The sequence below is a fragment of the Electrona antarctica genome (genome assembly GCF_951216825.1).
Source record: "Electrona antarctica genome assembly, chromosome: 18".
In the NCBI taxonomy this organism is placed as follows: domain Eukaryota; kingdom Metazoa; phylum Chordata; class Actinopteri; order Myctophiformes; family Myctophidae; genus Electrona; species Electrona antarctica.
The window spans coordinates 16,990,665-17,017,092 of NC_136799.1; the positions used below are offsets into that span (position 1 = coordinate 16,990,665).

Sequence of the window (26,428 nt, forward strand, 5' to 3'; positions counted from 1 at the left end):
TATGTAGATCTGCTATTTTCGAAACATTTTAACAAATCTTATCTTATGGGGGTCCCTAACACAAAACATTTTCAAATAGGGGTCCATGGCCATATACATAGCAATTTGGGGGGTCCTTGACATGAAAAAATGGGTCCATTAAGTAACAAACTAAGCTGTGACAGCGAGGCGGTAAATAGCGGCTAGCTGAAACATTGATACCAGTATCCCATGCTTTGGGATGCCTATGGAGTTCTTTAAGTCCCTGTGTCTGCTCCCCGCTGGTCCAAAGGTTGCCACCTGAGTCAATGAAGTCCCTGTGTCCCCACTGGTCCAAAGGTTGCCACCTGAGTCAATGAAGTCCCCGTGTCCCCACTGGTCCAAAGGTTGCCACCTGAGTCAATGAAGTCCCTGTGTCCCCACTGGTCCAAAGGTTGCCACCCGAGTCAATGAAGTCCCCGTGTCCCCACTGGTCCAAAGGTTGCCACCTGAGTCAATGAAGTCCCCGTGTCCCCACTGGTCCAAAGGTTGCCACCTGAGTCAATGAAGTCCCCGTGTCCCCACTGGTCCAAAGGTTGCCCCCTGAGTCAATGAAGTCCCCGTGTCCCCACTGGTCCAAAGGTTGCCACCTGAGTCAATGAAGTCCCCGTGTCCCCACTGGTCCAAAGGTTGCCACCTGAGTCAATGAAGTCCCTGTGTCCCCACTGGTCCAAAGGTTGCCCCCCGAGTCAATGAAGTCCCCGTGTCCCCACTGGTCCAAAGGTTGCCACCTGAGTCAACTATAAGATTTATTACTCACTTTATTGCTGCCTTTGAAATGTTTCATCCCCTCTCTGGATGATTAGGATACATGGTGGATTGATTGATACATGTATTCGGTTTCAATGGTTATATCCTCCACTGAGCCAAGCAGAGAGAGTTGTGAAACAATGAACTAGAAAGCAGACAAGCTGGCATTGCAGGGCCCAGAGGGCACTGTATATGTGCCATTTGGTAATGCAATGAGAACATGGCTAGAATTAATAGCATAGGTGTAGTGTCACACTCAACCCCTTAAACTACACAAAGAAAAGAATAGAACCCCTGATGCAGACAGTGTCAGTTTCTGCTGTAAAAGACCACTAGAAGAACCCACCCCAAGTCTCCATGCACAATTTCAATGAGCTTGTGGATCATTTGAAGAATGGTGGTCAAACACACTCAAACGCTTTCAGATGTACAGTTCATCTCAAATGGTTAACAACTTAATAAGATCAGATATCAGAACAAGTAGATACAATGATTGTAGATAAACTTCATGGCACAGACCCTGACAGACCAATTAACAATACTCTTTCATATGGCCAAGAAAGGAACCCTAGAGACTTCAAGAAAATCTGCCATCATCATTCTGAATAGGTCAATGTTTATCAAATAAAACATTAAAGCTGACCTCATTATCCAATGTGACTTAGCTAGATGATAAGATTACATTTCAAAGTGATATGGTGTCAAGAGTAAATGGTGCAAGAGTTACAGTCTTGGTGACCTGTTGGGTATATAATCAGGTCATATTGACCTTGGCAGTCATGTCAAAATTGAATGGAGAGTGGTTTGGACATTACTAATAGTATACATTTTGAATGGGCAACTACTATAAAATAAAGTCTAAATCTATGGGGTAGGGGTGGGTTCAATTAATCGATATGGTAATAATCGTATCGTATTCCTTGCCGATAATTGTATCGTACCATATGAATACGGGTGGAAATGCTGTGTGTGACACGGCTTTAAAACAAACATACATCACAATTTCTGTCTGCCAGTTTCGATATATAAATCTTTGGCAATTATCCATTTCTCCTTGCTTTTAGTTTAAATGTTTTTCAATTTGTTTTGGAAACTTTGTCAAAACATCAGCAATCTGTGGTCCATCTGTATCGTGATACGTATCGATCGTGAGGTTGTTGGCAATACCCAGCCCTAATGGTCATTATTTGGAATCAACGTATAATCGCTATATATATATCATATCGTGGCCTCTGTATCGTGAATGATACATATCTATCGTGAGGTTGCAGGCAATACCCACCACTATGGGGTAAATCACTGTGGTACCTTACGGTCCAGATCAATTGTGACAGAGGATATGGATGAATAACACAGAGAAGGACGACAAAGAAGGCTCAAGAATAAAATCTAAACAGAAACGTGTTTGTGTCATTTCTCCTAATAAGCTACACATAAAAGGCCAAAGAAGAAGGAACGCCACCGCCTATTCTTTAATGTATTGCTACTGTTGCAGATAAAGTATAGGCTTAGTTAAAAACTATCAAATTATCAATTTTCTTGCATTGTTCCCACTGCACACAGGGTCAACAACACCACCACCTCAGTGGGGTTTCCCACCTCCAAGTATGATGTACTGTAAAAGCAAAATGTCCACTGTATGCATATATGGCCAGTTAAAGACGATTATTTACCTAATTTTAACTCATACAGTATACAGGATAAACAACTGGAAGCTCTATCAAATTGAAGCTTATCAATAATCTTATCAAATTCTAGAGGATTTTGCTTTACGGCACGCCATTATCCAGAGTGGACAGTAAGCTTTCATTCCTAGACTGTGCAAGCCTTCACGTTAAGTCCAAAGATAAGAAAAATAATAATAATAATAGTTTTTTCATGTCAGCATCAATATCAATACCAGGTAGGAAAAAGCCTCGTGTCCCAAAACATTTCCTGTAGAACAACAATGGAGGAAGTGGTTTGATTAGCTGTGATGGTTTCCAGAACACATTATGAGGCTGGCAGGCATGGTAGCACCTCCCTGACTATCAAACCTTACACACACACACAACCATCTCACACTCACACACACACACAAATCTGTGATCTGTGATCTGTGAGCAGCGCTGCTTGCCAGACCTAGAGCTGCAGAGTGGTGGGGGCGGAGCTTCACCTTGATTACTTCAACCTTGATCACCTCCATATCTGCACGACCTACAGTACTATTATAATTTTTGTATGGATTTGAAAAAATAAATGTTTTCAATATTTGGCAAGGTCCAAGCATAGTTACATTGAATACTGTGTCAGTCAATCATGCCACCACCCCTGCCCCCTTCTTTTTCTTTGTACGTTCTTTAGGAAAAAAGACTCACATTTTCTTGATAAAAAGGTGGATCACGTGAACACAGGCTGCTGAGGTATCAGCACCAAACTTTTCTACTCAAAACTTTTCATTGTTCTCTTTGCCCTAGTCTTTTTGGATGGAGTGACTCCCAATGAAACACCAAGCAGCGGAAGAAATTATATATGGAGGTCTTGGTTTAACTTATCTGCCACATTTTACATGTCTTTGAAGTTAAGATAGACCACTCTGCAGTAGCCTGGTTTCAGTATCAGAATTTGAGTAAAGCTCAGGTCTGTCTGCACATTACAAACATTTCTGTAGCAACATCTTTTAATAGTATCACCACTGCAGAAGCCTCCCTTGTAAGAGCATGATGAATTAATGCTGCAGTCTTGCTCAGTGCCAAAGAAGTTCTACTTGGGAAAATGCTTTGCTCGCTTGTTCAGCTTAAACTTTAAAGCCCCTCAGTCCCACAAATTTTGTCGGCCTAGCACAGATATATCGGTACCAGCGTATAATATATTGTCCGTTCTGTCTGACCAGAACATAATGCAGAAGATGATGCTGGGAATAATTGTCTCCACCAGGCCGAAGGCATGGGGAGAGAGTATGTTTTGCACTCCGTCCGTCCGTCCGTGTGTCCGTCCGTCCGTGTGTCCGTCCGTCCGTCCGTCTGTGAACAGCTAATCTCCGGCACCGTTAACCCGGTCGATGCCAACTTTTGCACACACACTCCCTGGATGCCAACGATGAACCTCTGCCCCAAAATTTCCAGAACGGCCTGTTATAGCGCCACCAGGATGCCGCTTTGTGCAAAACAAGTTTTTGGACAGTACACCTACAGATTTTGTCCAAACATCACACAAATTGGTACACAGTCTCTCTAGAGCCATTCAACGAAACGGGTCTTTCAAATTTCTCAGACTCCATCCTGATTGGCTAAGATTGGCTTCCAAAGTTTGCAAGAGTGCTCAGTTTCAAACAAAATGCTGCAAATCATGAACACATCGTGTGATTTCCGTGAAATTGTGCACGCACATTCCCACTAGGCCGAGGAAGAAATGCCACATGAACATTTTCAACTCAGCCTCATGGTGGCGCTATAACTGGCCGAAAAGTGTTTTTACCTCTAACTGCACGGATCTGTGGATAACTTTGTATGCCAACTCCCTAGAGGCCAAGGAAAAACCTTTGCCTGGAATTTTTCACATCTGCTCTTTATAGCGCCACCAGGAGGCCGACATATGTAAAACACATTTTCTAATATTACTTTTCAGGAGTAGCCCGCTTTGTACCCGTTTTGTACAAATCGCCACAACTACTCAACGCAGCGTCCGATTGTGGTGAAACTGTGCATGCATATTCCCACTAGGCTTTGGAAGAAATGCCACTTGACCGTTTTAAAATCAGCCTCATGGTGGCGCTACAACAGGCCAAGCCGCCACACACACACACACACACACACACACACACACACACACACACACACACACACACACACACACACACACACACACACACACACACACACACACACACACACACACACACACACACACACACACACACACACACACACACACACACACACACACACACACACACACAGTTCCTAAACATGCCAAACATCACACACACACACTCCTATCCTCCTGGTGGAGACCTGTGCCCAGAAGGGCACTTTTTCTATAGTTCCATTTAGGGGGGGGCACGGTGGCACAGTCTGTAGTGCTGTCGCCTCACAGCTAGAAGGTCCTGGGTTCGATTCCCGCTGGGGACGCTGTGGGCGTGTTCTCTCCTCCGCGTCAGTGCCCATACCCGAGGCGGAGTTGGTGAAAGGGCCCTTCTGTGTGGAGTTTGCATGTTCTCCCCGTGTCCTAGGGTAGATACCCTCACAATAAAACATGCAGTAATCCTGGTCTCTAAACTTCCTGGTCTCTAAACTACCTCCCCCCTGGCCAGCCGGGGCGCCTGATGGAGGGGAAAGGAACTGGTCGGAATAACGTGTTCCTTCCACGCGCTACGTCCGGCCAGGGAAACTCTCCCCTGTCAGGTGAAAAGAAGCAGCTTGGACTACACATAGAAGGAAACATGAGGTCAGTCCGCTGCCCCCCCAGGTTGGCAGAGGAAGTGTAGCGCCCAGGATTACATTAGAAAATTGACACTGGGTGAAAAGAATGGGTTGCAAAAATCGTGGGATAAAAATTATAAAATCAATTAGTTCATTGATATATCGTATAAAATAGCTGCCTCCATTACATACAGTTGCTTTGTGCTTTAATAATGATATATTTCTTACTCCCTAATAGTTTCACTCAGCAGTCAGCCTCTAGTCAAATTACACTTGGAGTGGTCGGACACTCGAGTTAAAAGACACTGGTTCTGGTACTGTGTGGTCAGATCCTGACCTCTCTTGGATTAAAAAAAGACCATCCATTTAACAGAAGAATATGCTGTGGAACTGCCTTCTAAATGTGTCTGGGCTGACAGCCAGGTCTGGTCAACATGGTGTAATGTTTACATGACGTGGCCCATATTGAGTCACTCGCTCTGGAACCTAAGGCACCTATCAATCAACCACTGTGACACGATACAGGCGTTACCAGGACAACTGTTGCCTCTACGACAGACGGCCAAAGCAAAGCACGCTGCTGAGACTGACATCATTCACCAGAGTGTGACATGTCTCCTTTAATCACTAAACCCTATCTTTCTTTGACCAGGGTCCCCCATGGGTCTCTCTATTTGGTCCCCTCTTTTTCCCTCCTCTACACCAAATCTCTTTGCTAAATACTTGCCTATTATGACATGGGCGCCGGAGGGGGTGATCAGAAGGGCCTGAATGTCCCACCCGCTATTTAGCCGCCGACTTGTCGATCTCATCTACCGCTGGTCTTTTTTTTTGTTGACCGGCACTGATTGTGTTGCGCAATCGTTGTTGTGTATTGGCTGCATGCTTGCCTCTCGCCACAATTATATAACCATTCTATTACTGGCTACGTGCAGTTGCTCTCTCACCTCGATCAACTAGGTGTCAGACAAACTAACACACAACATCGTCTTGTTGCTAGAATCAAGTGCTGCTATGATAGACTGGCTGACCAGGGATCATATGCAGCACAATATATGGGGGAACAAAGTTGTTAGTCAGTTAAAGTGAGAGCCGAGAGTGCATGCACAAAGCGCATCAAACCTCCCCAGAATCAAAGTGCACCGTGACATGTGTGATCATGGATTACTGCACATGGTAGAACAGCATTTTAGGTTTGGGTGCCATCCAAGTGAGTCTTTCTTTTTTCTCAGCTCCACTCTGATCTCAGAACCGATTTCAGGGGTCCATTAGGGTTATATTTACAATCTGGTCTTTATCCAGAGCTAGGGTAGATACCCTCACTCAGTGCACATAGTTAGTTAATTCAATTTGAGTACTCTTTCCATTTGGTTAGATTTGTATAGCCTGCCCTATAGGAACCCCCCCCACACACTAATGTCCCTGCACGTTTTCCCTCCTGCCAGCAGTGCCGGTATGGCACGCTCAATAATCTAGTTTGTAACACTGACACTGTGTGTGTGTGTGTGTGTGTGTGTGTGTGTGTGTGTGTGTGTGTGTGTGTGTGTGTGTGTGTGTGTGTGTGTGTGTGTGTGTGTGTGTGTGTGTGTGTGTGTGTGTGTGCGTGTGTTCTCACCAGTATGGAGTGCATTCCCATGTAAATGCGGCTGGCACAGACCAGCAGACACCAGCACAGAGCCAGGCCGACACCCAGTGGGTACGGGTACTGTAAAAAGAAAACAGACACACACCATCAGTTAGTAGGAATGGGTACTGTAAAGGGAAAAAAAAGAAGAAAACAAAAAACAAAAAACAGAAAAATGTATCTTGATCTGAAATAGACTCGATCAAAGGGCCCCAGAAACTGGCATTGGTAGCCGCTGAAGTCAGAGGGACAACAACGGCCGCCATATTTTTTGCATATTCACTTATTGTCTCCACCAGGCTGCCGCCAAAGGCATGGGGAGAGAGTATGTTTTGCACTCCGTCCGTGTGTGTGAGAGTGAGCCTGTGTGTCCCTCCGTCCGTCTGTTACCAGCTAATCTGCGGCACCGTTAACCCGGTCGATGCCAAATGTTGCGCACACACTCCCTGGATGCCAACGATGAACCTCAACCTCAAAGTTTGCAGGATTGGCCCGCTTTGAACAAAAAGCCTCAAATCATGAACGCAGCATGCAATTAATGTGAAATCTTTCACAGACTTTCCTACTAAGCTGAGGAATATATCCCACCCTTTTCACATTATCCTGTTATAGCGCCACCAACAGGTGGAGTTTTGCAAAACACATTTTTTTGAACAAAATGCCTCAAATCATCCAATTGCCATCCAAGGCCTAAGAAGAAATGGCCCCCTTTTCACATTGACCTGCTGCCTATTAGCACCAGCAGGAGGCCACAACCTGACCTGTGGAGACCTGTGCCCCGAGGGGCACTTTATCTAGTTTAGCTTCAGGCAGCAAATAAGTTTGACAAATTCTGTGGTACACACAGGTTGTGTTGTTCCCTAAAGACATTTTCATCTATAGTCCAAAAGTGAGTAATAAGAGTAATAGAGCTGCCAATATTCCACACGTACAGTGATACTAATTTTATTCCTATTGATTAGTGATTGATTCTTTCTATTACTATTTCATCACTTGTACTGTATGACTGTAAGCTGAATCAGTTCATTATTAGTGCACAGTGTATTATGATGTCTGGTTGGAGTGTCCTGGCCGAGAATGTAAACAGGATAGGAGAAGGCAGATAAGGGAGGCACCTGGATGATGTTTACTGAGGAAGGAGACTGTTCAGCCAAAATACTGCATCAGGGTCGTCTATATCGCTTTTGTATCTGTGGCATTGGTTTTGCATCCTCCTGGAACTTTGTATCTAGTCATTTCTAACTTTGAGTTGAAATACTCCATCTTTTTCTCATCTCATTTGTGTGTCCAATCATTATATTGTTGTTGTCATCTGATGTATCAAATAAACCTACTAAAGATATTTTGTATTCTAAATGTGTATGTAAATGTATTCTATGGCATTCTTCATTCTCACGAGGAAATATTTAATTTCCACAACAATCACTTTCAAGACAAGCTAATTCAATCATTTTCCATTCAAATATAAATGGTAAACAGATGGTAAATGGTACATTTATGTAATGTAATCCATAGCGCTTTACACCGTTCAAACACTGAAGGCGGAGGCAATCGTGCAAGGTATCATCCTGCTTGTCGTTTTTACTATTTTGAAAAACATTTTAAAATAGTTCAAATAACTGATTTAAAAGCTCACAACATGTCAATGTAGATCGGCTATTTCAACAATTTTTAAATGTTAAAAATAGTTAGGCCATAATAGTCTTGCTCAAGCACACTTTAGAATTTTGATACAAAGCCAGGAGGAGTTGGGAATCAAACCATGAACCTTCCTATTACTAAGCAACCAGAAGAAGACAGCAGAAAACAGCGTTGCCTGGGTTGGCAGACTTCCTGTCATCTGAGCCTGTCGATAACAGGCTCAGATGACAGGATATGGTTATCTGCTGCTAATGTGTACTGTATGCATGACCTCATAAATATTACAACAATTAAGTTATTTCCCACACTATCTGATGTATTGTACTTAGCCTGTATTAGAGAGGGGGACATATAGAGGGGGGAAGAGAGAATGAGTATGCGTGTGTGAGAGAAATAGATGAAGAAATATGAGTGTGTGAAATATGGAAAAAGACATCCAGAGAGAGTGTGTGTGTGTGTGTGTGTGTGTGTGTGTGTGTGTGTGAGTGAGTGAGTGAGAGAGAGAGAGAGAGAGAGATAAGAGGGAGATAAGAATGCTGCTGATGTTTGCATGCTAACTAAAAGCCTTTTGTGCTGTTCATTGTCGCTCTTGTTTGGAGATGGCTCAAATTTCCTCTCTCTCACAGCACTGTGTTGCACCCCCAACATTACCCCAACACACAGAGTCACACACCCTCCTACACTCTCTCCCTCATATCAGCTACAGTACCTGTCTCACATATGGCGTGTGTGCGTACGTGCGTGCGACACACACACTTTCCCAGCCTCCATCCCTCTCATCAGATTGCTCTCAAACTGGGGGGAAATTACATCAGCCATGCAGTTTAATGGAGTCAGGAGGAGTAATGCTAACATAACACTGATAAGGCTGCTCTATGGATACAGCTCATTTATCAACATTAAGCAGCTGACTAAGAGTATTTTTTTAAAGATTTATTTTTAGGCATTTCTGCTGTGGAGAGAGGGAGGGTGTGTACAGTGGCCACAGTGTATAAACTGGTTGGTGATCAGTGCTGTTTCAATGTTATTTTGTGGGCATTCACCGTGTTTCAACAGGACAAAGGCAGGATAGAGATGTCATGGGGGTGACATGTAACTAGGGCCCTCATTTGTAAATGTTTTATAATTCCATTAAGGTGAGCAATAAGCCTGAAAGTGGATATTTATTTTTTTCCCCCTTTTTTTTAAAGGGGCGCTAGAACCTCCTATGCCCAGCTTTGTGGGTCTGTGTGAACACAAACATTGGCTGATGATTGGCCGATCACCCCATAGCGATGATTTGATTGGCTGAGCAAAGTATATTGAAAAAATGAGGGCAGAAAAGTGAAGACGCCAAAAGTGATTGGCCGGAATTACATTTGTGATGGTTTAATTGGCTGAGCAGTGAATGTGATGTATGAGCAATGAGCATGTATGATAAGAGCGCCCCTCACTTCACACAAGTGTGATTTTTACGGAAAGTCCAACGTTCGAATCCCAAGACTCAGCTCTGTAAATCTGTGTGGTGGATGTACACATAATTCGTGACCAGTACAACTGAAATGCCCTTGAGCAAGGCACACAACCACTGAACCACTACGGTAGAGCTAGCTAGTGACCAGTGGCAGAAGGCTATGGTGGTTGTGCTGGTGTATGCATTGAACCCAAAGGGAAGCACGTACATCTCAGAAAAGGGAAGCACGCACATCTCAAACAATTCTACAGGTACTGAACAAAAATGCGTACAATGAGAAAGGAAGGCTCCTGGTAGCTGAGAAACAGTGTGCGGATCATTGTATGCATTGAACCCCCACCAATTTCAAAAGCCTACTGTACTTTAGCTATATTGGAATGAGACTGCGATCTTAGTATACCCAATGGATTAGCACCGGTCACACTTCAAACACAGGGTGTAACTGCACATTACGCAGCAGCACATAGTGATCAAAGGCGTAAGCCAAAAGAAAATTAACATGCAGCGTAGCAGACTCCTTGTCAGCCGTCCGAGAGGGCTATGATGGCTTTCATCCTGAAAAATGCAGTTGTGTGACGTACAAACTGGTTTTGGGAAAGCAGCGGTAAGCACATTTTAGATGATACACTTGAGGCGTGTAGCTGATGCCCTTATCTGGAATAAATTAGCACAAGTCAGAAAGTGAGCTCCAGTACCTACAGGCTACAACATCAAACATAGAAGTTAGAAAGATAGAAGTTCAGAGCAGTAGTGCAGAAACACAGTGCAATTGTTATGTTATGGTGCCTACAGCCTACACTGTCACAGTCTGCTTCAGTCAGCCTACCAGGCTACAGGCAAGTTCCCACGTCGGGCAGACTGGCAACATCGCCACCGCCAAAGCCGCACCCCGTCCAGTATAAAGGCCTATTCATAACTCCAGTTTTAGGTGATAAGGTGACCACCGAAAACTACAACATGACGTCACACCGCGGTGATGAGAGACTCACCGCTCACCCAAACACATCTATCTGTTTTTACTAATCACCGTTTCGGTGGTCACCTTATCACCTAAAACCGGAGTATGAATAGGCCTTAACCCTATGCTATTTTACCTAAATCATCTATTATACTAGTTTTTATCTGTTCGAATATATGAACACCAAATTATGTAGAGATGGGCACAAAATTGATGTTATATTCAGGCAGGTGGTCCGCAAAGCATGCCGTCGAACTCTTTCGCGCACGCACGCACACCCATTAAAAGTAGTATCTTCATAGTTACAGTGAAGACGGACAGGAAAGAGGGAGAGAGAGAAGGAGAGAGACATGCAGCAAAGGTCGTCATGAACGGGACTCGAACACACAACGCGCTGTCAGGCCAGAGCCTATATGTGGCATTAGGCCAGCGGGAGCCGTAGCTAGATAGTTTGACAGCACTAAGAAAGTCTTTTTTTTTTATTATGTTTCCAACATGTTGGAAATATTCAAAGCATTTCCATACGACGCTGATATTTTTAAGTAGTTTTTTTAAGAACGATTTTGTGTAACTACAGCATATCTGCTTCCACCTGCTGACGTCTTGTCAGATTACATCCACATTCCGCACATCTTGTTGACATCTGATTGATTGACAAGCACACCGCAATAGATAGATCCATCAATATCTCCTTTCCATCAATCTGTACTTCGGTAGGTACCAGACCTATACGAACCAGCACCATACTGGCACTGTGATTTGCTACCCAACCCTAGCCAATAGACACATTGGCTAGGGAGTCAAACCTCCCCATTAGAACTATAGATGAACACAAACCTCCCACCCCAACAGACTAATACAATCGAAGATAACATCTAAGTGACACAAATGTATATGGTAAATGAGGCCATTGTAAGTGGAACTGGGACAGTGTGGGGTTGTTTAGCTACAAAGCCCAGATCTCTTTCACACACATAATCAGCCACGCTACAAAGTAAGCAACAACATGTGGGAAACATCAATCTGTATGTGTGTGTGTGTGTGTGTGTGGGAGGGGGGTTACAGAGAATACCGTCAGTGAAGAACGCTGTCCCTCCCAACAGTGTCCTCTCTGCTTTGTGTAAACGCACACACAGAATGTCTGTCAGTAGTGGGGCCCCACAGCCATGTTTGCCTCACGCCCATTGCCACAACTCTCCTACTGTGGTGTAGTCGGCGGCCGTCACATGCAGTTTTATGGAGATGCTGTCTGTGTTTGTGTGTGACCACTGGTCATTGGCTGGTCACTCTAGGTCCTGCTCTGTCATCTTGTGGTGGATTTTCCCCCCACATGCATGCAAAAAAAATGCACACAAGAGCGACAGACACACATACAGATACACATTACACACGCAGTCACACTGAGAGGGTATACTTGTCTTGAGCATAGGTTTGAAGATATTTACTGGAAATCATTTGTTAAGATGCAGGCTTTTTAAGAAAGGCCACAAAGCTAGACTCAAACTATCTCTACCTGGTGTGCACTGTACACAGTACAATTTAGGCATTTAGCAGACGCTCTTAATCCAGAGCAATTTACAGTAAGCAAAATCCAGTTTTAAGAGAGGGACACAAACACTAGGCAAATAGATAGACCCATTAATCCCACGAGGGAAATACAACTGTCATGGATCCACTTGAGTCCATCCCACCAACACATGATTTTACTGCGCTGTGTGGTGCACATCCTTCACCCATTGCATTACAAGGACACATCATTTTCCATGCGTACTACAATAATGCCAATTGCCTGCATCCTTCAGCCCTAACCACACCAAAGGGTCACCATGCAACTCCTTGGGTCCAAACGGTTAAACGTGGTTAAACGCTAAAACCGTCTCGACCCTTTGGTGTGGTTTGGGCCATTGCATTCCATGCATTGAATCACCAGGGTCAACGTGCAACAAGACATATCACACCGCAGGGACAACGCTAAAACCGTCTTGACCCTTTGGTGTGGTTAGGGCTTAAGACTCACTACATTGAGAAAGGACGCAAATTCACACAATCATGTCACCCTCCGGGGTTCTTGGGATGCAATACTGTAGTCAGGACTGTACTTTAATGTTGTTGAAGTAGGACTCCCTGGGACCCATCTAAAAGACCACCCCTGGGTACCGGGACCCATTACATTGAAAACCTATTTACATCACTGGAAGTTCTAAAACGTATGCCTGCCATCATCACTACCACAATGCAAAACTGGAACAGAGAGCTAGTTTGGAGTGCAATATGACTGCAGATCTCAATCATGCTTGGAGGAAGAACACTATAGGCAGCTTTGTCCTCTCTCTTCCAGAGAGGAAGTCTTACACAAAGTCTGTTTACCATACTGTGCTCTGTTCTGTGCTGTTCAGAAAAAAATAACAAAGTGCCCCACCAAGTATATATGGAGTTGAAGCCCCTGGCTATAGCTAGCTCATTATGTCATATTTCTATAGGGTGTTTATCTGGAGAAGTCGAGGGCCAGGCCTGCTCTCTCTCTCCTACTCCTCTTCTTCACTCCCATTTGTCATTTCCCCCTTGCTACCGTTTCTTATAGTCTTTTCTCTGCTATGATTTGATCATTCTTCCCCTTCCTCAATCTTCTCGTTTTCTTCCTCTTGTCACTTCTACTTTCTCTCCACAACTCTTCTCGTCTTCCACTCATCATCTTCTATCACATTATGCACTGCAGTATTAACGGAATTAATGGGAGAGACGCTTGCTTCACAATCACATTTGTTTCACAACGTACTTCCGCCTGGGATCTCTGTAGCCCAATCGCTGAAGAAAGCCGTCCCTTTTTGAGGGGCGCTAGCCCCTCCTATACACAGCTTTGTGTGTGTGTGTGTGTGTGTGTGTGTGTGTGTGTGTGTGTGTGTCTGTAACATGGAATGTGATGATTTGATTGGCTGAGCACGGAGTGTGGTGATGTATGATTATAAGAACACCCCTCACTTCACACAAGTGTGATTTTTTTCAAGCTACTTCGCAGGAGATTGGATGGGACCGTCTGTCAATTATATTGACGCGTCTAGATGACGTATGGTAGCTGCACCAGCAGGAAAGTGAACACCACCCACGAATGCAACTCCCGCGAAGGATAAGTGTTAACGAAAGCCTGATAGGATGTTGTGTGCATCAGTTTGTTAAATTGACACACACACGCACACCCGTACACACACACACACACTCCTCTCTCTGTCGCTCTAATTAATTAGTCTCATGTCCCGCAGCTGCGTCTAGATTCTCCCGGTGGATCCTGCCGGGAGCTGCCTATGCCATAGAAAGCATAGGTGGATCCCAGGCTACATCTAAAATGACACAGATGGTTTCCCGGTTTGAATGGTATAACAATGAATAGGCTTTCCAGGTCTAACTGGGTTCAGTTATAAACTGTAAAGATCTAGCTGTGCCAGTGTCTCTGGCTCTCTGGCACCTTCTCTCCTCCCCTCAGCCTTTCAACTCCTTCCTCTCTAATGTACTACAAACTCTTTCATTGTTCTTTCCTTCCTTTCATGTCCTCACCCTCTTCCCTGACTTGGTTCACTTTACCTCGCATTCCTTCTCTCCCTCTATCCAGTCCTCCTCCACATCTCCTCTGCCTTTCTCTCCTTACCATCTCCCCCTAAGTCACTACGTTTTATCCTCTTGCTTTGATATCTTCTTATATTTCCCTCATCCTACGCTCTTCCCTACCCTTTTCTCCTTCGCTCCTTAACGACGTCTCCTGTACACTCATTCTTGACCCGTTCAAGTTAATATCCTCTCCACTTCCTCTCTCCATCTACTATAAAAGGTAATCTCCTTTACCTACTATTACATCATCTCTAAATCACCTACTAGGGTTGTCACAATTATTACATAATCATCCAATAGCACAATAGTCACAATTATTTTGTCATAATTGTGTCCATGTTGAAAAAAGATTTAAAAAAAAAGCAGAAATAGCAGATCTACAAGCTTACAACACGACATTAGGTATATATAATTGTGACAGTCATACTCATTTGCCTCCCTCGTCCTCCACTATTTCATAACCTCCCTTCTCTCCATTCCACTCCATTTTCACATTTCTCCCAATGCTGTCCAGACCCATTTCCTTGTATCTGTTTTCTCCCTTTCCTAATCGTTCCTGTTCCACTATTATCCGCTCCTCTTTTTGTCAGTATCCCCTCGGGCCTCGGGAGAGAAATGTGTCTCTACTACTAGATACTGTTCCAGAGAGTTGGTGTGGGTTAGGAGTTAGGACTGGGTGAGGAGGTAGGAGGCAGGAGGCCTGGGTGAGGTGACTGAGGAATTGGGAGGGATTAGGATGCAGAAGAGGGTGATGCAATACTGGGAGAACAAGAAATGTGGGAGTAGAGAGAGAGAGAGAGAGAGATGACTGTAAAAAGGTGTAGAACATGGGAAGGAGGAGATGGAAGGTGGGAGGGAGAGAGAAAGAAAGGTAGGAGGGAGGGAAGTGTTAAGAGAAATGTTGCTTCTCTTAACACTTACCATTCCCGATTGCAGCCAAACTAAACATTATTGCCTGCTCAGACGAGTCAGCCAAGTCCAAATCCAAGCATCCAACCCTTACAAGACTGCAAGCTATGGCAAGCAAGAGGTGACCCGAGTGACACAACCTGTTATATGTCTGACTGCGTAAGAAAGGTTCTGAATTCCGAGGCCATAACCTGTATGAGACAGGGTGACACTGACAAGTAGATGAATGCCACTGCCGGCCACTTGTGTCAAGCTGCGACAGGAGGGCGGAGACAGAGAGATAGACTGCAGGGGTTCTCAACCCGTGGGTCGCGAGAGATAGACTGCAGGGGTTCTCAACCCGTGGGTCGCGAGAGATAGACTGCAGGGGTTCTCAACCCGTGGGTCGCGACCCCTCGGGGGGGGTCGCCAAATTATTTTGGGGGGTCCCCAAATTATTAAAAAAAAAAAAAAATGAATGGCTGGAAAAAAGAAATGAAGAGTTTACATATAGTACATGCATACACCTTCCCTAATGTATATCTGGTTTCAGTATTTATTAATGGTGTATCGTCTCTATTATTAAGGTTATTGTAGCAGTCAATTTATATTGGGGGGCGGGAGGGGGCGGGGCGGGGGTCCCGAGACATTGCCAAAGCATTTCCGGGGGTCCCCGGCCAAAAACGTTGAGAACCCCTGGACTAGAGCACCGTTTCCCAAACAGTGGGTCAAGAGCCATTTGTGGGTCAGGTCACAGACCATTTCTTATGGGTCAAGACTAGAGTAAAAAAAATACTATTTTCTTTTCTTACATTTAATTTTATCATTTTATATATAATTTTAAAAAGAAAAACTAAAGTGATAGGGACAGAACAAGGGAAATAAAGGAGAGAACGTGAGCATGAGAGAAAGTGGGTGAGAGTGTAGACGAGTCACTCGGTTATCTTGTGTTCAGGGATTTGGTTGCACTCTTATCACTTCTTCTGGCCATGGACTGATATGTGGTCAGAGGGAGACAGCATGATGTGTTAAATCAATCTCACTTCTGCACTCCTCAAGTCATTTAAAGGGCTACTACACACGTCAAGATATTTGGTTCGATTGTGGACCTTTTTTGGAGCTCGTCGACAAAACCCCCGATCTCACGCAAGGTCGGGCTTTGCTCCTGTACTTTTGTTACATGAACTGGAAAATGTACTACTGCATCTTGTCTGCAGTAGTTAGTTAAATCCCAGTACAGTGAAATTAAAAGGCATCTAAACAAGCTTAATTTCTTCCAAACACTAATTGTTATGGTCTTTAATAGGTCAACATCGCTGTTCGCAATATATTGCCTTGGCTTTGTCACTGAGCCAGAGTGACTCTTCCATTCAACGATTGTTATTAATGTAGCCATGACTACATTATTAACATCCAGCAATGACTTCTGGTGATATCATAGCATACCGGTAGGATCAAAGTCTGTGCATAGCATAGATCAAAGTCTGTGCCATCTTGTTTCTGACTTGGCCAACAGACAAAAATAACTACCTCAGCAACATCACAGGAGTTGGCTCAAAAGTACTGTACTGTACTGTTCCTGTATTAGCAGCACCTACCTATATATTAGTATATGCGTACGCACCAGTCATTATACATAAAATATTACAATACTGAATACATTGCGTAACTGACTGACTTACTTACCAAACTACTATAGTAGTATTAACCTAACCACAGCAGTAATGTGTGGCACTAGGGTATTTGGAATCAGTCTGGTCTGTTAGAGAACTTGACAACGGATCATGAAACTTGGGAGGGAGAATGATCAGTATGCTGCCCCCAAGAGATTATTATTAACCATTGAGGTAAAAAGGTCAAAAGTAAAGGTCACAATCAAACAAGGTCAAAATCGAGAATGGGTGGGAAGACTTTGACAAAACTATGTGGATCAATCAAATCAGTAGGCTGCCCAAAAGACAAGGTTTTGATGATAAGATTATTGTGCAACAAGCAGGGTTTGCACCCTAGGTGCAAATTTGTTTAACTGGACAACACATAATTATGTTGTCCTGCTCTGCCTGGTACACTTCCTTCTTGATAGTTGATACTGCCAAGGAAGTACTTTTTTTTTTTGTTCCACCTTTTAGACAGATGACAAAACAGACAAATCTCAAATCAGAAGGTTATTTCCTCTACGGTAATTAAAGTTCCAGTTGAGCCGGCACTATCATTACACGCACAGACACTTTCATTGTATACGGTTCAGCATTCAACACCATTGCGCTCTCCAATCTTGTCACCAAGCCCAGGGTTAAACCGGTTCGGTCCACCTAATATTGAACCAGTTCAGACTTCAGAGTGTTTCCACTGAAAAGGAATTGGTTCAGAATCAGAACACTAAAAGTTGGTTCGGAACTGGAACCAAAAAATGATTGTGAAAGCACCAAGGTTCCAAGAATCTAAAAGTGAACCAGTTCTAGAACCAAAGTTCATCATCGTCATTGGCCTGAATACAGAAAACGATGAGAATGCCTACACTCTTTACCTCAATTTGTTTTGGATATAATCTCCCATTACCACTATTTTTGTAAAGGAAAAAAAAGAAAAAAGCCAATGTTTTAATATATATTTTATAGATGCAATTGGTATTTGTACTTTTGTTGTCGTTTCTATTTTGACTTTGAGACTTGGCTTTAAGTATAAGACTATCACTGCCTGCCACAGTGACCGCTGTATTGTAACTGCATGTGACAATAGAATTCCTTGACTGATTTAATTATTTTGCTCAGTATCACTGTAGGAACTAGATTGTGTCACACTGTGTGACACAAAAAAGATAAATTCATTATTATCCACCTTGCAAGTTGAATTGAGTAAAAACTAAGACCTACGTCAGCTGACTTGGTTTTGACCTACAGCAGTAGCAGAAGAGCGCAACATGGGTGGCACTGGGCTGGCCACACTGTACAAACATGCCCCAACATAACAGACACTGCCAAAACTCCAATATTGTAGCGTGTGGTCAACATGAGTAAGAAAGGACTCATAATCTTCTTTTGGCTCTATTTCACTACCTTTTAACAGCTCTGTTACGGATTATTTGGGATTTTTTTTTTTATCCCACGATTTTGTAACCCATTTTTTCACCCAATGTCAATGATCTAATAATCCTATAATAATCCTGGGCGCTACACTCTGACCGACCTGACTGACCTCCATCAGGCCAGGGCGCCTGATGGAGGAGAAAGGAACTGGTCCGAATAACGTGTGGCCAGGTTAAATACAATTTGATCTCAACACAATATGAACTGGTTAGTGGTTAAGACACATGCCCAAATTGCTCATGTCAATATAGGAATGTTTATGTACAGTACGAGCTCCAGGACTGATGAGCCGATGGACAGAAGGTTATGAGTAATCACTGCCACTACTAAACAAGCTAAATCACAATTGATAATGGCAAGGAATACAGGTTCCGGATTACCAGGCACCATGTTCTTCTGAAAATGAAAAATGGTGCCCACTGCCCAGAGTTCTCAGGTCAGGTGCCCACTATTCCGGTTATGCCGGTTACCATGGCAAGCAGTGAATTGAAATTTCCCTCAAGGTACTTTCCTGCTTCATTCTCAGAAAAAAAAAAGGAGGAAGCTGTTCACTTCCCTGTTTCGCAGAAAATATCAAAACACCATCTGTCAACTTTGACCAACAAAGTAATTTCAAAGGAACACATTTAGAGCTATCCCTCAAGGCCATCACACTTCTCCTAAACAATATATTGTTGCCTAGACCTAGAATGCCTGTGATCATTTAATTAACTTCGTAAATTTTCATGTATCATAGGCATAGAACGGTCGCTACTGTCCCTGGTAGATTTCAATTGTGTGCGGCCTGAATGTGATAAATGCTCCGTTTGTACTCACCCATTAAATAATTCCAAAAACGTGGAGGGAAATATGGTCCTCTAGTTTTATATCCATGTGAAAGTTCTGGCACAAAACGTGTATTTAGTAAATTATCTACACTTTTTCAAGAGATGCACACGGACTTCTTTCTCTCCGGCGAGGGGGGACTGGAATGATCGATGAACTGATTTTAGACGTCATCACCAATTGACAAGGGAAACACAAAAAGTTTGGGTCACACAATTGGCAGGTGCCTTGCGATAGGTGCTGGGTAATTAATCACACCACCTGCCAATTGTGTGACCCAAACTTTTTGTGTTTCCCTTGTCAATTGGTGATGACGTCTAAAATCAGTTCATCGATCATTCCAGTCCCCCCTCGCCGGAGAGAAAGAAGTCCGTGTGCATCTCTTGAAAAAGTGGAGATAATTTACTAAATACACGTTTTGTGCCAGAACTTTCACATGGATATAAAACTAGAGGACCATATTTCATTCCACGTCTTTGGAATTATTTAATGGGTGAGTACAAACAGAGCATTTATCACATTAAGGCCGCCCAGTTAACGTCCGACATGAAAGTAACCGCGACCGTTCTATGGCTCTGTATGTGAAATACTGTATATACTGTATGTAACAACAGAGCCATTCTAGGGCTAATTGTTGCCATGTCATATTGCACTTCTAGTCTGGATGATGTATTTTAAGATACAGATACATGGTGATTACATGTACACTGTCATATCATCTTAATTTGCGTGTTGACCTTTTGTGCGTCTTATTTGTATTGTACATTGTTAAAACACACAAGCAAATATTTCATTTCGCAGTTGTTTGCAGTTGCACTTGCACTACGTGCATATAACGATGTACGAAAAATATATTTTAACCATGAAATTCAGTAGAAAAGTTAAGAGTTTACCTCCCAACGACCATAGGTCAGGAAGAACAGGGAGACGGGGATGGCGGTGCCAGACATGGCGTGTGTGGAGGGCATGCTGTACTCGGAGTTGTAAAACATCTCCACCTTGACCACGGGCGGAGAAGCCGGCCGCGACCAGCCGAGGATGTCCTTGGTGCACTGGCCCAGGTACATGACCCACACCCACACCATGATCAGCCTCCTGCCCACGAACTGGTCCACGTTCCACGTGACGAACGGGAAGAAGGAGATGTAGAACATCTCGTTGCCCAGCTCGGTTCCGAGGGTGAACAGGTAGTAGAGGAACCTGTTATCTATCAGGAACTCCTGCCCGGCGTCGCCCGTCAGGGAGTTTTTACGGAGGGGTTTGACTTTGGTCAAAACGGCCCCAACGGGCACGGCACCTACCCCCGCCGGTCCGGTCTCGTCGGCGAGCCGGTTCCGAGGCATGCCATAGCGGTCAACCTTTGCTCCCCCGGCGGCCGCGGTGGTGCCCGTTGCCCCGTTCTGAGGGAGACCCTTAATTTCCTCGGCCGTGTTCAGAGTATCGCTTATAGATGTCGGGGAGGCGACGGTCCTCTGCCGAAGCTCTGTGGTTGTTGTTTTTGCACTCGGATCTCCGCAGCCTCCGTCATCGTCACTTTCCCCGGTGAGGTGGTTGCAGGCAGCCCCGTTGTTGTGCGAGTGAGTCCGGTCTCCGTCTCCGCTGCTCCCCGTTGGCGAACTCGCAAATGTCCCGCGTATTCCGCAAATGTGCTGAAAGCGAGCGACGAGGTGCGGGTCCTGCAGGCAGTGGAACACTTCTCCAATCCTGCTTGTTTTTTCCATGTTTGGAATTGGATTCACGACTCGCGGCGATCAAGCAACGCGAAACCACTATTTGCCCCAAAACGCTATGAAAAGCCAGCTAGCCCAGCTAACGTTAGCTATAGCTAACCAGTGTATCATCATTCATCATGGCAGTATTTCCCATTTAAACAGCGCTCCTTAAAGGTATTGCTCACAGACCGTCCACCAGGTATATATTATGATATATATTGCTGCTTAAATATGAACAAAAAGGCAGAACTGTTGAGGCGTGCAGCAGCAGCAGAACCGCTACGTCGTCTAGTAGTGGTTGTATCCTGTTCTGTTATAAACTGACAGATAGCAGGAACGCGCACTGGAGACTAGAGTCGGGGTCGCGCACCACTCGTAGAGGGTTGAAATATTTTGGATTTTCAGGAGGAAATTATTTCCATAAATAAAGTTACATAATTTTGCTGTTTACCGGTACATAACATTTGTGTAAACGATTATTGAACATGATCACTATTAATATTTGTTTTACTTACATACTTTATTATTATTATTATTATTATTATTATTATTATTATTATTATTATTATTATTATTATTAGGCTATTATTATTATTATTATTATTATTAGGCTATTATTATCATCATCATCAGTAAAGGGCCCTGAGGTGAGGTCACATTAATGTCAGAACTGGTCAGCTCCATATGCGATCTAAGGGTTTTAAGGTTTGAGGTCAGATGTAGAGTTGCTGGCCGGCTCCATGCAGATCTAGATGATCCAGTCTTCTCCATGTATGACTATCCAGGGTTTGATGAGGTCAGTGTCGTGATCTTCATATATGGAGACAGCCATATATGGAGCTTGTCACGGCAAGGCGTGACAGACTGACTGCAGACGTACTGATTGCGACCTAATAATATAATAATAATTGCAACCTATACGGTCGCTATTATTATTATTATTATTATTATTATTATTATTATTATTATTATTATTATTATTACTATTATTATTATTATTTTCTGATGAATTGAAACTGGAGGACCCTGGTTTTATCCTCTTAGCAGATTGACCTGTACTTTCATTGAACTGTATCAATTCTACAAACTGCTAATACAATTTTCAAACAAACAAATATTATTATTATTACCAGTAAGACGCCTTGAGTGCACGCATCCGCCTGCGTGACGGCAGACGGCAGACTGCTGGGCGAGCGCTGGCACTTTGGCATGGGGATGGGGGTCAGATCAACATATGGAATGAATTTGGTACTGGCCATATAAGCGTGTCTTGAGTGTACAGGGTTTGATGGGGTCAGATCAATATATGGAATGTCAGAACAGGAAGGACAGGTGTGGTAGGATCAACATATGGAATGTCAGAACAGGTCTGCTCCATATATGGAGATCTAAGGGTTTGAGGTCTGATAGAGTTGCTGGCCGGCTCCATATATGCAGATCTAGGTGATGATCCAGTCTTCTCCATGTATGGTTATCCATGGTTAGATGAGGTCAGTGTCGTGATCTTCATATATGGATGGCACCATATATGGAGATCTAAGGGTCTTCATGATGTCACATAATGTCACGAGGCATGACCATATATGGAGGCATGATAGATAGATAGATAGATAGATAGATAGATAGATAGATAGATAGATAGATAGATAGATAGATGCTATACAAAAGTTACAAAACACTTGACAACATTCTCACATTTTATTTGATAATCAATCACCTGAAAAAGGTTAATGGTCAAAATAGCTCATCTTAAATATGGGAATATCCATTTTCATCAAAATATAAATTCTTGTAAAATATTTAGCTTAGAGCTATCTCTTTCCACGTTTGTTGTTCTAACCATTACAGTGATTGTTATCAATACACATGTTTCAACACAGGAAATAAATCTTTACAGTTACAGAGCAATCAAATACAGAAAGACACAAACATCCATATAAAAGGATAAGCCATTATTTAGACCTGACATAGCCTACATACAATTTATGAGTCAGTTGTCTTTATAGGGCAGTCTGACATTAAATATTCCCTATAAAATTAATTAATTATTTTAACTACAATTTGGCTCATGTCTGAAAGTGAAAACCGCTTTGAAATTCCTTAAAAACAGATCCAGAACCGATCCAGACCACATCAATTTGTCCCATAGAGATTTCCAAAAACAAAACAATTATTTTAAGCATAGAATCAACCCATAAAACGAAAGGTAGGCCTATTTATGTAGGCTATCATATAATTATATCCAAAACAAATATTCACAGAATCAGATGTTTTATTATGGTCATGATTCACCAAGAGGCTGGACGGCTTGATTCTAGGCTTGTAAAAAAAAAAGGTGATGTGTCACACACACCAAGACTGCATTGTAGTATTTATTTTTTACATCGACGTTTCGGCTATCTAGCCTTCATCAGTGTTCACACACTGAGAAGGCTGGATAGCCGAAACGTGTGTCATTCAATGTTGTAAAGAATAAAAACTAAAATGTAGTCTTGATGTGTGCGACCCATCACCTTTATGACAATGTTGATTTGAACGGGTAACGGTAACACACCATAAATCAGAGTGCGGCATGGCCACAAGAAAAATATCTGTTGATTCTAGGCTTAAAATAATACATATTCTTTTTAAATCTCTATGGGAAAAATGTATGGGGTAAGGTGGAACCAGAAAATGGCCTATGCTGTAGAGGCCTAATTCTCCAACTCAGCACTACAGAACTACACCACTTGTATGTTCTCAAATTGACCTTTTGCAAAAGCCCCATCCACCTTAGTTACTGCTGCTATGGCCATCAAACTGCAGATTTGTTTAATGGGAGTTAATTCCCAAGCCAGATTTTCTTTTAGGGAGCGCTCATTTTGGTTCACTCAATGTCCTGCAGGCATGTCATCAAAGTTGGCAAGACGTAGTGGATGGATTAGGTTATCACGAGAAGCAAAACGAGCGCTCCTGTGTAAGTTTAGCCTGCCCTGAAGTGTAGCTGTAATACGTTTGGTTTCCCACGCGAGAGACCCAGATCGAATCATGGGTGTTACATTGGTGTAGTGACCCGGATCGCGTTTCTCTCTGAGGGGAGGTCAATAGATGTAACTCTGGGGTTTTGGGGATGACTGGTTGTGGTTTGAGAATACACAAGAGTGGAACAATATCGTTTTATTTAACCTTTTCTCTCAGAGGACTGATGCAGCTCCGCTTTGAGTTCTGCATGTTTAAACCCACCCACGGTGCTGGAATGGTGATTTTTACCACAGATCTCAGCTGTTTACATCAACATGCTTTGACATAAATGGTGTCAGAGATTTCCCATTTCTGACGACGGAAACAGTGAACAAAGTGTGTGTTATCAGTATCACTCTATAGCCATCTGGTTGTGTAGTAGTCGTTCAGAGGGAGATTGTAGAGGTTTGTAGAGCTCTATAAGAATGAGAAAGCTCACACACTCTAAAATGCGACCAATATCATCTCTCTGTAGTCATCCTTTGGACTGGACATACGTTTTGGGGCAGGGTTTTGTCAAAGGTCAATTGTTATTTTCAAACCTATCCAACAGGGGGCAGCAAAGTACTGTGGACAGTGAAAGCGACAACAGATGAGATTGACTCATCAAATGCAGCCAAGAGGAAAATAAACAATGTTCAATGGGAAAATAAACAATTTTCAATAGTACTGTTCCAAAATGCTAAATATCAATTTTGGGGTGGAAAAAACAAATCAGAAAAATGGATCTAAATATAGTGCATCTATATAACGTAAAAATGTCATCATTTTCTCAGCCAGGGACTTTCCTAATCAAAATTGGATTTAACTCCTGTATTAACAATCATTTTGTCAGCATAGCTGTCACCTTTTCAAATGGTCAGCATCTAATTTCACGAAATGAAAAAATAAAAGCGACCCCTGTGTCTGCATCATGTACGTCCAAATGAGTATGTTTTAAAACAGGTCTTGCGATGGACATTATCAATTCACATAATACACAGTAGCTTGTTAAGTAGAAGAGAACAGAAGCATAGGTACCAAACAACAACATAAATTCATTCCAGACCTGTCCACACAAGGCAATGTGCATCAATGATGATGATGATAATCACAATAATAGCCTACAGTCTGTCTGTATCCCTGAATGCACTCAAAGTTCCCATGAGTGACAATAACAATAAAAACAACATTATGAAAACAAAGATCCTATAGCTGGAGCCGCTCATGTTAGCATACAGTAAACTGGTAAAGGCAGTGAGGCTTCAACAGAGGTGCCATTTGACCCTGACTTTGACCCATTGCCCAGGACTCAGTCATTATGTCCTTCAGCTATGAAAGAAGTTTCTATACTGCTCAGCTGCACTGACACATCTTAGCACTGAGGCTGGGATGGAAAAAGGATCCCGCCTCTTACAGAAAAATAATGCATTTCCAACGTCGGTTTTGAATCAAGAAGTGAAGGTTAAGAAAAAAAAAAAAACGTTACCTCCCCTGGCCTGAACAGACAAGTTTCAGACACTATACTTGATCCACATGCCTGTGCATCAAATATCCTTTTCACCGGTTCTTTGACGAAAGACACTCGAGACGTCCCGCAGTCAGCCATTGTCATCAAGGTTATAAAGCAGGACCTGGTGTGTGTGATTGGGAGGTAGGCCAGGGCAGGAGCCCAGGCTGTAGAGGCAGGTGGTTGAAGGGTAGTAGGGCACCAGGCGGTAGCGTGGCAACTCCTCCAGTCCAAACGGCTGTGAGCAACAGTCCGCAACCAACACCTTCACCCGCTTCCGGTCCGAGTAAATCAGCCTCTGCGGTCGTCCCCCAGATGATGAACCCCTTCTCACCACCACAGTTCCCCTTGTCCCTCCTCCTCCTCCTCCTCTCCCTATCTGCCTCCTGCCACCCTCTTCCTCCAAATCCAGCTCTTCTTCCTCTTCTTCTTCTTCCCGCTCCTCTGCTTCTGGCTCCTCCTCTTCCTCATGGTGTATCTTCCTCAGCAAGTTGTTGATGAGGACAGAGCGGCGGAGGTAGGCCTCGGGGTCCTCCAGGAACCTCAGTTTCTCCAGGGACAGCTTCAGGATGCAGCTACGGTCCTCCTGCAGGATCAGGTGCTGAGAGAGACAGACTTTAACAGTCACACAATTACAATGGGCTATATGCACACAGAATAACTCTTCTTACTTCCGGGCTGCTTCCCTATACTTCCTTCACAGGTGTTACCAATGATACTAATTAAGGCTCTGTTCCATTTAGTGTACAGTGGTTCTCAAACGTTTTTAATTTCAAGGACCCCCATAACTCTGAGAGTCCATAAGATAAGAGAATAAGCTTACGTCAATTTTGGCTATTAGTGGAGATATGGGATGTAAGTAAGTAAGCCTTGCCAAGCCATGATGTCATGAGGCCCGGTCGAGCCATGAGGCCCATAGGGCAGGAGCCTATCTCCTGTTTCTGTAGCGTGAGGCAGCTTTGATGCACAAGTACACCCCCTGGA

At 43.4% G+C, this 26,428-nt stretch overlaps 1 protein-coding gene across 1 annotated transcript in view; it reads right to left on the reverse strand.

The window, feature by feature from the left end:
* The window catches only part of LOC306942795 (sphingosine-1-phosphate phosphatase 1-like), a 31,063-nt gene extending 9,808 nt beyond the window's left edge, over positions 1–21,255 (reverse strand). Inside the window, exons 1-2 of the mRNA XM_079528887.1 lie at positions 20,137–21,255; positions 6,784–6,873 (exon numbers count right to left, since the gene is read on the reverse strand). Coding sequence (XP_079385013.1) covers positions 6,784–6,873; positions 20,137–20,964 — 918 coding nt within the window. The 5' untranslated portion in view covers positions 20,965–21,255. The remainder of the gene's footprint in view (positions 1–6,783; positions 6,874–20,136) is intronic.
* Between the last annotated feature and the right edge of the window lie 5,173 nt (positions 21,256–26,428).